Source organism: Trichogramma pretiosum, unplaced genomic scaffold (genome assembly GCF_000599845.2).
Source record: "Trichogramma pretiosum strain Unisexual culture from Peru unplaced genomic scaffold, Tpre_2.0 scaffold44, whole genome shotgun sequence".
Classification (NCBI taxonomy): Eukaryota; Metazoa; Arthropoda; class Insecta; order Hymenoptera; family Trichogrammatidae; genus Trichogramma; species Trichogramma pretiosum.
The window spans coordinates 1039399-1051950 of NW_019641632.1; the positions used below are offsets into that span (position 1 = coordinate 1039399).

The following is a 12552-nucleotide window of genomic DNA, read 5'->3' on the forward strand; positions in this document are numbered from 1 at the left end:
CACGCGTGCCAAGTAAGATAGAGAGAAAAAGAGAGATAGATAGAGAAAGAAAGAGAACGAGAGCAGGCTAAATCCTTGGCTCGGGCTGCAGTCGAGTGCGCCTCGCGCGCGTTTGTTGTTGTGTGTGTATATAAAAGTGCGAACATAAATCAGCGTACGCAGGACCGCCGTGCTAGCTCTAGCGTGACCCATAGTAGACCGAGTGCACGCGCCGCCCGGCACTTATATCTCTACGTATTTTATGTATATGCACCAAAGGCCCTGTATTCTAACAGCATAGTGTACGTGCGGCCTATCTCACTGGATCATTCTACGTTCGTAATATGGGCGAATTTTATTTTTTTCTCTTCCCAACGTGTATATAATAGTCGTTGCGCGCGGGCAAGTGCAAAGAGCGAGCGAGTACGATTGTCGCGTTTGATAGTACGTATGTGTAGCTGCGTACCGCCAACTCGACATGGAGAGAGAGAGCTAATTGATCGCTGATTGTTTTCCGGGCCTTATCGCTCGTGCTCTCGCATACAAAATCAAATATTTTCGCGTAAAATATTAATTTAGCGCTATTTAGAAATTATTATGTCTTTTCCAGTGTTTCGAAGAAAAGCCAACGTATTTATCATTATATACATGTATATAGTCCTGTGTCCTCGTCAAAGGCTACATGTCACTCTTTGGCAATACGATTCTCAGTTATAACCCCACGCACGAGGCGTATAATGCGAAAAGGCAATGACTCGGAGTGTACACAGTCGCGATAAGTGCGGCTTATAGAGCTTGACAGCTCGAAAAAGTCCGGCGATTTCTCAAAAGGCGCGCAACACGACACGCGGAGCTACGCGGGCGGCGTTGACGACGACGACACCTTTTCGGTGTATCCATCCATGTTACGCATAATTATCCCTCGTAAGTCTTCGTCGTGGTCGTCGCACCTCGCATTCGCAGTCGTGCTCGCGCCTACCTCGCCGAGCGCTGTGCTTGCTTATCTCTCTCTCTTTCTCGCTTTATAATATCAACGCGCGATATAAATTTGAATGCTCGATAAGCTCGAGCGAGCGAGCGTGTGTGTATATGTGGTATACACGCGCAGACAATACCTACGCAGTAGCTGCCACACGAGCGCGAATAAAAGGCGTAACCCCCTTCGCGTGTATTATATACCTGCAGCAGCAGCCGCAGCGCAGTCGAGCTGCTGGTCGAGTTGAAGCGAGCGACGCGTGGGTCGAAGGAACTTGCGCCGAGGAGAAAGATTTCACGCGTCTATTTCTCAGCGGTAATCGCTCTATTTATCATCGAGCTTGCTCGCGAGAGCGTATAAACGTGTATGTACTCTGTCTGTTGGGTATACCATGTAAAGGAGACCACCCACAATGATGCCAAATGATCTCTCTGCGCGTGGATGCACCACCGCGCGTGTCTGTGTGTGTGTGTACTCACTGTATGCATATTCGGAGTATATACGTATAATGCGGTACATATCTCGCGCGCCGCTCGCCCGTGTGTATTTTATACCTGCCACGAGGATAAATGCGATCGCGCGACGATTTTCTCACGCGCGCGCCCCGGTCCTTCTTCTCTCGACGCTGCTGCGCGCACAATTTACCCATCGATTTATCGAAGATTATATGATGGATTTCGACGTCTCGTCTATCGTGCATAAATACATACACACGCACAGTCATGGGCGAGCGATGCATCGCGTATCCTCGCATATTAATGACCATCGCGTAATGAGTTCATTTATCGCTCTTTCTCGACCTCTGAGAAAGAATTAAATAAATCTATTTCACCCCTTGTTTTCTCGTCGATCGTGCAATTATAGAGATTACCATGGCGAGTACCAATCTTGACTTGCCGTCCATATTATACACTGTTGAAAAATAAACATTAAGTTTCAAAATAAATTTATAGTAAAATTTAAAAAATCGATATAAATTTTATTTACGGAACTTTTACATGCACGAAGAATTTATGTAAATTTTTTTTTAGCAAAACAACCCGTACTCACGCCGGCACCAAAGCCTTTCGAGCATTTGTTGCATTAATAATTATTAATTCCATGCTCAAATTTAAACATTTTGATAAAATGATAACATATGCGCGATGACGCGCGCATACGTCTTTGTTTGCCGCAGATAAACTATTTACCTCAGCGGTATGTTTTGAAATTTGGAGGATGTGTGCTGGGCGGCGACACGCGGTATGTGTGCTTTATAAGAACACCCGTACTCATTTATCTCGCTCACTGTCGATCAATTTCTTCCCCCGGAAGAATATAATTGATAACCGTCACTTGTTTTCTTGGGACAATGAATTGAGAAAAAAATGAAAGATATAAAAAAATAGAAAAAAAGGCTCATCTTAATTGGAACTTCCAGTTTTGACACAATAGAAACGTAACGCAATTAATAATAGCCGCTCGTATCTCTTTTTCTTGTTAGACAACAGAAACGTAATTGCTTATCGCCTTTGAATCTTCCGCGCTATCGACTCTTAATGAGTGTGAATCTCACTCTCAAAATGTGAATTTCGACGTGAATTGTCCGATCTCACACAAGTCGACACCGCAGACAGTTAACACCGAGTCATCGTTATCGGTGAAAAACTATCGTGCGCGCACGCGTCTATTGTCTTAGATATTCAAATGTGCATGCACAAAAAATTAAAATAATAAATTTAATTTCGAATTAACGGCTAGACGAAAAAATACACATACGCACATATTCCTTAATGTCGTTGATATTTTATTTGATAGTGACAAACAATTTCAAGGCCTCGCTCTCGCTCGCCGAGCACGGCCGACACGTCAGCTTTTCTCTATATGAGTAAATCTCGTGAAATTTTAATATTTGTGTTAACTATAATATTCCATAATAATATTCTATAAAATTCCATAATATTCCTGTAAAAATTCCCATTTCTGGTAAGGTATATGCACCTAATTTCGGTCAACATTGAATTCATCTTTTAAATAGGATTGAAACTTGATATCTGAACTCGAATAATATATTTCTGTTGAAAATGTTCGATTCATTCACCCAATTATTAAAAAAAATTGTCTTACGTAATATTAAGTTGTTAATATTAACTAATGGCAACTACAATTGCAAATGCTAGGCGACTGAATGTTACATAAAAAAATTACATATAACATCAGTGTAATATTTGTTTCAGCCTTATTATATTTATACTTTAAGGAAGGAATAATAGCATCAATGAGTATCACAATAGATCTATTTTTCAATGAGTTTTTTGTGCATGAGTTATCGCAGTTAGAGTAAAACATCGAAAATTAGCAATATCGAATGTGTACGAAAAAATAACCCAAAAATAACGCCAAAAACAATTATATACAAAATTTACACACTAATATTGGTGCAAAACTTTAAATTGCATAAAAATGTATGTTGTGTATATTAAGATACACGGATGTTGCTAAAAAAGTATACAACACTCCATCAGCATCCAAACAATGCTACGTAAAATTTTCAGATCCATTGGATTATCCCTGCATGAGTTATCGCAGTTAGAGTAAAACATCGAAAATTAGCAATATCAAATGTGTATGACTTCACTGCGCTCAGTATCAATTATTGACAGAATATAGGCACATGTTATGTTAAATTATGTTAAACATATTTATTTTAAATTTTCATACTTTTTTGTTATGAGAAAAATTTTATTAGTATCTAAGCTCGAATATATACGAAAATCATGCTATTTATGGCGTTTTTTAAGAGTTTTGAAAGTTAACTCTTCCTATCATTAATTTTCAAATTCTGATTACTGAAAGGCTTATCAAGCTTTTATAACCAAATTATCAACAAATAATCCTCAGTAATTGTATTTTTGAAAAAATGTTACGGAACGGCGTGCGTCGTCACCCGAACGTTCTAAATTCTTGAGAAAATTTCAACTTGATTTGCAACATTTTAACGATTTTTTTTATATCTGATAATTTCAACAGGCCCCACCATATATTATCACCAAATGCTTGTTAAAAAAAGTTACATACGATGTAATTTTAAGCTTTGCTTGCGCCCATTGTTGATTTTGATTGTATTTTAATAGAATTTTTCATGGTGCATCAATAGTTTTATTTTAAATGGCATAATATATATTGCCCGCTTATTCGACATTGAGGAGAAGATAACGCTGAGTGATCTTTTTTAAATGTCGTAAAATTAATATTTTTACGAAATTTAATAGCATGTATTGTCTTGAAAATATGTATGTATGTATGTATTTAAACTCGGTGATTTCGATATTAAAGGTACAGCGTATCTAATGATAAGTTTATTTTAAAGTTTTATCAATTTTTCAAGTAGATACATGTGTTTGAAAAGGTGTTAAAAGCTTAAATTCAAAAATAGCTATATAAATCGAAATAGTGAAAATTTTCTTTTTAAAAAATACTTCTATTCAAGCTCTGAAATACCAATTACATCACTTTTTTATAATACTAAATATCGTAATTTGATCAAAAATAATGCCAGGCTTCACCGCTAGATGTCGAGTACCTATATCTGTAAATCTGCAAGTGCCAAAGTGGAGTTGATAGATATATAATAGAAATAATTGTAAATGATATCACTGTTTTTATATGGCTTATTTTCGTTAACAGTGGATTTCATCGAGCGCACACGGCGGCGCTTATAACTGCAATGCATCCACGACGCGACCGTTCAATTGAAAAGAATTTGTATTTCCAGAACTCGCGCGCATTATGTGTATCTGTGTGTGTGTAAAAAGAGGCAGGACAAAACTTGGCTACAAATACACATTATTTGTATATAAATAAGAAAATATATATGATCAAAAGCCGCGAGTCTGCTGACCGCTATGTATACGTATATATAGCGATGGGGCTTTTTTTGTTGCCTCCTGCTTCTTCTTGCCTCAGCGGCGGCCCCAGAGAAAAAGAGAGAGAGAGAGAGAGTCCATTGAAATGTCGCGTGTGCAGCACGGCAACGGCCACGCGGCATTCAGGCTCGTATGATTAAAGCTAAAAATACGCGTAATTTAAATTAATTATTTGCATAACTTGCCCGATATGTAATTATACGAGACGTGTATATGAATGCACTTGTGGGGCGCTCGCGCGCTCAGCACAGTACAGTACAGTGCTGGCATACGGCACACATTACAGCAAAGTTGCAGTTCTCTCTGTCTCTCGAATGGCTCTTTAGAAATGCACACACCCGCGAAGCTTTTCTCTCAAAGCTCATTACTATGGTAATAAATCAATAAACACACATTCGCGTATACATTTGCGCCGGTTTAATATATCTATATACGCGGACGCAATAGATATACACACGTAGGTAAAGCCACGCGGTGTTAAACATCCATAGCTGTTAACGCAAAAAAAGGATATTATATGTATACTTATATTAGTGAGGATAATATCTGCTAAAAGGAAGAAAGAAAAAGGCATAAAGTGCCCCACGTAGCGTAATTGCATCTGTAAATGCGAGCGAGTGAAGACGACTCTCGCCTTTTGATTTACGAACGGTGCACTTGCTCTGTCTCTCTTTTCTTCTCTCTTTTTCTCCTTTTCTCGCTTCTTGTTCGGGGTAATATCGAGTTTCAGCGACGCTCCGCACACCCATATAGCATATATATGTATGAAGAGAGAGAGAGAGAGAGAGAGAGAGAGAGAGGCATACATACATAGGTACACACAGAGTTTGTACGCGAATGACTCGTAAAAAGGCGAGCTTCAAATTTCTGAGTGCGCTGAAATTTTTCCACTTTTCTCCAGCCCTGCGCGCGTACGCGATTCTTTTCCCCCCCTATTGGCGCGATGATTTATGCGCGAGTGCACTGTGTGTGCAAGCACGCGTCTACGCGCCTCGACTCGCTGCAGTACATTATACGCGCGCCGAGAAGATTTTCACCGTAAAATCCATTTCCGACGATCAGCATCTGTGTTTTACACTCTGTGTGTGTGTATAGGTATTTATATTGCCATACGCACTACGTGCGCACCACGCGAATCGGAACTAGTTCTACCAGCGCGCCCGGCCATTCTTCGAAGCGAGAAAAGCTCTTATACACGGAAAGATGCCACGGAGTATATACGAGTATATATAATAATATATGGACCACCACGGAGAAGCCGCGCGCGCGCTTGCGCCGAGGTACTATCGCGCAGACTCCTAAGCTGCCCCTCGTCGTAGTCGTAGTCATCGTCGTCGTCGTCCCACCTCTCTCAGGCAACGCCCTCGCCAATAATCGTAAAGTAAGCGAGTGTATGGTGTGGCGCGTATTAAAGTATAAGGCACTGCGTACTACTACCACTACCGAGTAGCGAGTATGTATACGCACAAGCTCGTGTACGATACGCATTCGAGGCACTCCTACATTCTCTCTCATCTCTCTCGCTCTTGCGGGTGCGCGCCCGAGCACGTATACGATTTTTCTCCATTTTCCCGACGCAGTTTTAACAATCAATCAGCTGAAAATCCATAAGCCGTGCGGTGGATCGACCCATGCCTGCAATATACGTGAATCGTATGTATACAGCGTATACACGTACGTATAACGTAAGATATACACGGAAGGGTTCCGAGACTTGTATTTCACACCTTGTAACATTAGAGCGTCTGGTAGAAGTAGTAGTAGTATGTGTGTGTAGGTATATATGCCATTACTCTTAATACCCTACTATGTAGCGAAGGTGAGCTGCATTATACACCCATACACGAGCCATGTGCGGCAGTAGTGCAGCAGTTCGCGCGCGACGTGTATAATATAAATGCATCCATCGCGCGGCCGTCCCGAGTCCGTGTCCATGTTATACATATATATCGCGAAGAAGCAGCGACCTCTCCCACGCAATCAAGCTTTTCCCCTGGCCCCCCTCCACCCCCAGCTTATATATGCTGCTGTTACTGTACCGCCGTCATTGCTGCCGCCGCCGTTGCCGCTACACAGCCACCTCTCTTTTATTTACCTATACCTTTAGATAATGGAAGAAACGTGCGACGTGCGCGCCAAGTGCAGCAATGCCATCATATAGCCACCCATACACGTAGCAACTCACATACACACACACTCATATACATACATATAGGTATCGACAAGCCAGAAGAGGAGAAAGAACTGCATGTCCGTTATGCTCTAGCAGCCGCTCAGAGCTCGCTTAAGCTTTCTCTCTCTCTCTCTCTCTCTTTCCCTCTCTCGCTCGCTCCTCTCTGTGTTATAGAAGAAAATCCCGTTTTCTTAAAGGGAAGAACAGACTCACGGGCGCTTATTATACGGGCTGGATTATTCCCACGGGTTAAAGGATGTGGACTATCCATATAGCACGCGCACACACACAGATATCTATACGTGTGGCGCGCGACCTGTGTTTAGCCTGTACACACTCCTCCAAGAGTGATGATGATGTACAATATTTGTTTACGAGAGACACGCGTTTGTGTACCGCGATATTTTCTCAATGGATCCCGCTTAAATTGAGTTTCGATATACACAGCCGCGCGCGCGCGAAAGTCAAATGAATCGCATTTCGAATTACGCGTGGACCGACTTTTTAGTTATTGCATGAAGACCATATTCATTACATTTGTTCGCGGCCCGAGGTCGAACATGCATCCAAAAAAAAAAACAGTAGAAAATAATTCAAACCCACATGTAAAGGCGACGGAGCGCTCGATGAATACACCGCGCGTACAGTAGCAGCAAAAAAAGGGCCAAATCTCGAGCGAGCAACCACTCGAAACGTACCTCGACGCGCAGCGCGCATTTAAATACGCGAGCGCAATATGCGCATGGAAAGAGAGTCAGTCGTCCAATTACAAGCCGGCGTATTTGCTCGGCGCGGCAGGTGCGTTAAGTGTGCTGCAAGCGCGGCGCATTGTGCCGTCAACGCCACTGCGGTGTGTGTGTGCGGCCCAAAGGGGAGCCGCTCGCTCGCTCGCGTTCCACCAAAGCTCCTCCACTGCTGCATATACACATATAAGCGGACCGCCGCCACACTCGCGTAGCTTCGCGTGTCTGTACATAAATGTATAATCTCGTGTTTATATAAATACACACATATACACACCGCGAAAAATCTCCCCCTCGAATCTGTCATGCACCTCGATGCGCCCCTGGTATACACACGTTTAAACGTTGTAACGCGCACACGCGACTCGCCCATTTAGTGCGGAGCTTTCGCCGTGGACCTCGACTCAACGCAATTATGCATATAATATCGTAAGGCACGTGGACTACTCGTGAGAATATGCGAGTACTCCTTGTTTTTTTTTTTTTTTTTTATTATTGAAAAACAGACAAAAAAGTATAGGTCATTGAAAATTGAGAAGAGTTTCGAGCTTCGAAAGTAATCTCTCTTTCTTGTATAATATGAATCATACAATGTATACTCTGGTAGCTTCGAGGGTAGCAGCCGCGTGTGATGCTCGGCGATCGTGTAAGCTCATGCTGCTGGCAGCTCTGCGCATGGCACACGTAGAAGCTGCACATATTATGTAGAGCCGCCCTGTGCGCTGTATGCTGCACACAGCTGCACACACGGAACATGCACAAACGAAGTGCCGCCTGAAAAAATCGTGTCCTTTTCGCGCGAGAGATGTGCAACGTCGATATAGCTGAATGTGTGTATATACAACGCACACGTACTATACTAGTATGCAGCAGTCAGCACATACACATATACATACACATCGTTCCCACCGCGCGTATACATGTGTGCGTGCGTGTGCATTCACAAGTGTGTGCGCCTTCTACACACCACGAATACACCTATACACGGAGAGCACATGATACACTTGTATAAACGTTGTGTAGGAGAGAGAGAGAGAGAGAGAGAGAAAGAGAAAGAGAGATGGTCAATTTGCGTCAGCCCCAAAGGGGTAAGGCCGGCCACGGCGACGGCGGCACGATGTCATAGCCACGGCATAGAAACGTCTCGCTGCCTGACGAGCGCCCGAGCGCGAAATAAGATGTAGCCACGCTGATAACGACGACGTAGGCAACAGCAACAGCGAGAGCTTCGAGCACACACACATACACAAGTACATATATAGCACTTTTTACCCGATTCTCTCTTTCTCTCCGTCTTTGGCTTTTTCTCGCGGCAAGCTTATATGTGTACGCGAGGCGCACAAGGCTTCGTTTCGTCGCTACTTTGTTTCAATTTTTTTTTCCTCCTCGTTTTCCCCCGCGGGCACAGTATATATATAGTGCGCGCTCAATGTCATAAACTCTTCATTTCGTTCCACAGCGTGTACTTATATTAAACGCGAATTGCGTGAAAATGGGCAAAAGCGACAAAAAAAGCACGAACATAATATATTATATTATACTACACCGCGCGGATGCAAACATTGTTCTCCAATTACGGCGATTTCGCATATAAGTTGAATTTACGCAAGCCGATGCAACGGTAGCAGCCCGTATGACCGACTCTATGTTAGTTTATGCCTGTGTGTGTACACGTGTGTTTTCTACGAAAGCGCAAGTAATTAACGAGGTTACGCCAACTGCTACGCGCGGCAATTATCCAAAGGCGCGCGCTTGCGAGCTCCGATACGCAGCGTCGTCGCAACGTGTACACACATTTTCATAATATATACATATAGCCTGCCACACATATCTGTAAGTACATGCTTTAATCGAGTCTATAATATAATATGTACGAACATGCATGTATAATATAAGCATATATAGAGCCGAGGCGCTCGCTACGTGATAGGATAGCTCGATAAATCGACGAGTAGCTAGGCAGCAGCAGCAGCCCAGAGATCGCCGAGCACATAGCCAGCCAACCAGCTAGAGAGAGCAAGAGAGCGAGAGAGCGAGAACAAGCTATATTAGTGCTCCTGCAGGATTTTAATCGCGGCCCGATCTATTATATCTCGCGCGGGCGCTACCGAACAGTCGAGATAAAGTCGATGAATTACTATGATAAAGCGGCCTGCGCCTCTACCTATATATAGGTACCACAGCTCTAGCGCATGGCGTTTTTCACAACTATACGCGAGAGCACGTGTATTTACAATTTATAAGCTTTGAGCTGCTCTCGACGATGGCGCGAGCACGAAGCTTCTAAAGGGTGACTTTATTGATGCTGTCGCGACTGCTGCTGTGCAGGATCTTATTTTGTTGACTTGGATTCGGGTGTCAAGCTGTGGATTGGTAGAAATGAATTTTAATTTTTATTGCTCATTATTGTTAATAGGGTATACGAGACGATTCGGTTTGGGGCAAATGTAAATAAATACTTTATTTCGAGGCAAAATATTGACCATACGTTTATACTTGGATCTGTGTCGAAGTCAGTTAGTTTTAACAAGTTATTAAGAAACGGTTCACGTAGAGCTAAACGAGTACATTGGATAAATTTGTCAATCCATATTTAGTCAAAAAGAAAACGTAGCAATTTGCCAGAAAAATGGTTCACGAGAAACGGAAAGATTACGTGTGCGACGTGTGCCAACAAACATTTTCACGGCAGAACAATTTGTCAAGACACGACAAATTAGTTCACAAAAGACAAAGAGACTACGTATGTGATGCGTGCCTAGAAAAATTTACAACAAATCAGAACTTAATACATCATCGCAAAATAGTTCATGAAGGACGAAAAGATTACGTATGTAACGTGTGTCAAAAAGCATTTGGAAGCAATCACAACTTACAGACCCATCACAAAACCGTTCACGAAGGGCAAAAAGACTACTTATGCGACGTGTGCCCAAAAGCGTTTACAGTAAAACACAACTTGATACTTCATCTTAGATCAAGTCACCAAGGGAAAAAAGACTACTTATGTGACGTGTGCCCAAAAGCATTCACATCAAAACAGAACTTGATACTTCATCTTAGATCAAGTCACCAAGGGAAAAAAGACTACTTATGTGACATGTGCCCAAAAGCATTTACATCAAAAAGAAACTTAACACTTCATGTCAGATTAATTCACGAAGGGCGACAAGACCACGTTTGTGATGTGTGTCAAAAAGCATTCACATCAAAACACAACTTGATACTTCATCTTAGATCAAGTCACCAAGGGGAAAAAAACTACTTATGTGACTTGTGTCCAAAAGCATTTACAACAAAACAAAACTTAACACTTCATGTCAGATTAATTCACGACGGGCGAAAAGACTACGTATGCGACATGTGTCTAAAAATGTTTATAACAAATATGAACTTAGAACGTCATCGTAAAACAGTTCATGAAGGACGAAGAGACTTCATATGCGACGTGTGTCAAAAAGCATTTGGAACCAATCAGTACTTGACAAAACACAAGAAATTAGTTCACGAAGGAAGAAAAGACTTTGTTTGTAACGTGTGACCAAAAGCGTTAAAATCAAAACAGAACCTAAAACTTCATGTCAGATCAAGTCACGAAAGACGAGAAGACTATGAACGCAACGCGCACAAAAAAAAATTGGAAGAATACAGCCGTTAACATCGCACCATAAAATGATTCACAATGGACAAAAGAATGACGAAATGATACACGAAGGTGTCGATAATCACAAATGCGAGCAATGTCAGAAAATCTGTTGATGCATGTAAAAGTTTATGAAGACTCAATTGCAGAGACTCGTAATGTCCATGATCAACTTTTGCCCGAAACATTCAAACTCCAAATTAAATAATCAAAATTTGTACTATTGATGAAGACAAAAAACAACAAGAAAGCGATGTTTGCCATGAAAAATTCTCTCAAAGACGCCAATTAATGATACACATATTTGCTATTCATCGAGCTGATTTAGTATTGCGCAGTTTGTATGCTGGAATAATATAAACAGTAATATAACGCACACTTCAAAATTCATCATCAATTATAGGACTATGTGATTTTAAATACGTAAATAATAATATACTTTTGAGTTCATGTACATTTGAATTCTACAAGTAAATAACCATAAATCATCAAATGATGCGTATTTAATTTTGACATTATTAAATGTAACGCTTTTTAGTTGCACTTGGAATTAAACAGACCTGAATTGTGACCTATCATTTCATCTTTAATCACGTCATTAAAATTAATCTACTTTGAATGTAAATGTATCAATAAATTTTACTATTTTAAATTTTAATATTTTGTATTCGCAGACATTACGCTAGCAAATGATAAGGGTTCATTACCAGTGGGTCGCAATAATTTCGTAGCAGCAAATAGGCAACATAAGCGCCGCTGAAAAGCTCGTAAATCGTCGTTAAGCGTGTCGACGACGCGGTCCTTCGCGAAGCTGTGGGAAAATTGAGTAACCTAGTCTACTCGTACGAATGCGCCGCGAGAAGCTCTGCAAAAGTAGCATTCCACCGGATAAGTTCGACAAAGTTTACCGGGGGGACTCCGAGTTGTAGACGGTGTAGCGCGATAAGTCGCTGGAAATAAACTTGGAAATAAACACGAGGAAGTGCAGCGCGTTGATTTTTTGCTCTAGCCCCGAGCCACAGTGAGTCGAGAGACGAAATGCGTAAAAGAGTACGCGTACTTACGCGCGGTCGAGTAATTAATGCCGAGCCGCGCGCACGACTCTTGATAAAGCGAAAAATGACACTCATGGC

At 41.7% G+C, this 12552-nt stretch overlaps 2 protein-coding genes across 3 annotated transcripts in view; both read left to right on the top strand.

The window, feature by feature from the left end:
- LOC106660164 (dendritic arbor reduction protein 1-like) overlaps positions 1-12552 on the top strand; it is a 299915-nt gene that overhangs the window by 242215 nt on the left and 45148 nt on the right. The window lies entirely within an intron of this gene.
- LOC111693751 (zinc finger protein 432-like) lies at positions 10291-12009 on the top strand. Its single transcript, XM_023459315.1, has one exon. It carries the CDS (start codon positions 10406-10408, stop codon positions 11315-11317), a length of 912 nt encoding a protein of 303 aa, XP_023315083.1. The 5' UTR covers positions 10291-10405; the 3' UTR covers positions 11318-12009.

Coding starts and splice junctions, on each gene's coding strand:
- LOC111693751 (XM_023459315.1), top strand. CDS start 10,406: ATGGTTCACGAGAAACGGAAAGATTACGTGTGCGACGTGTGCCAACAA.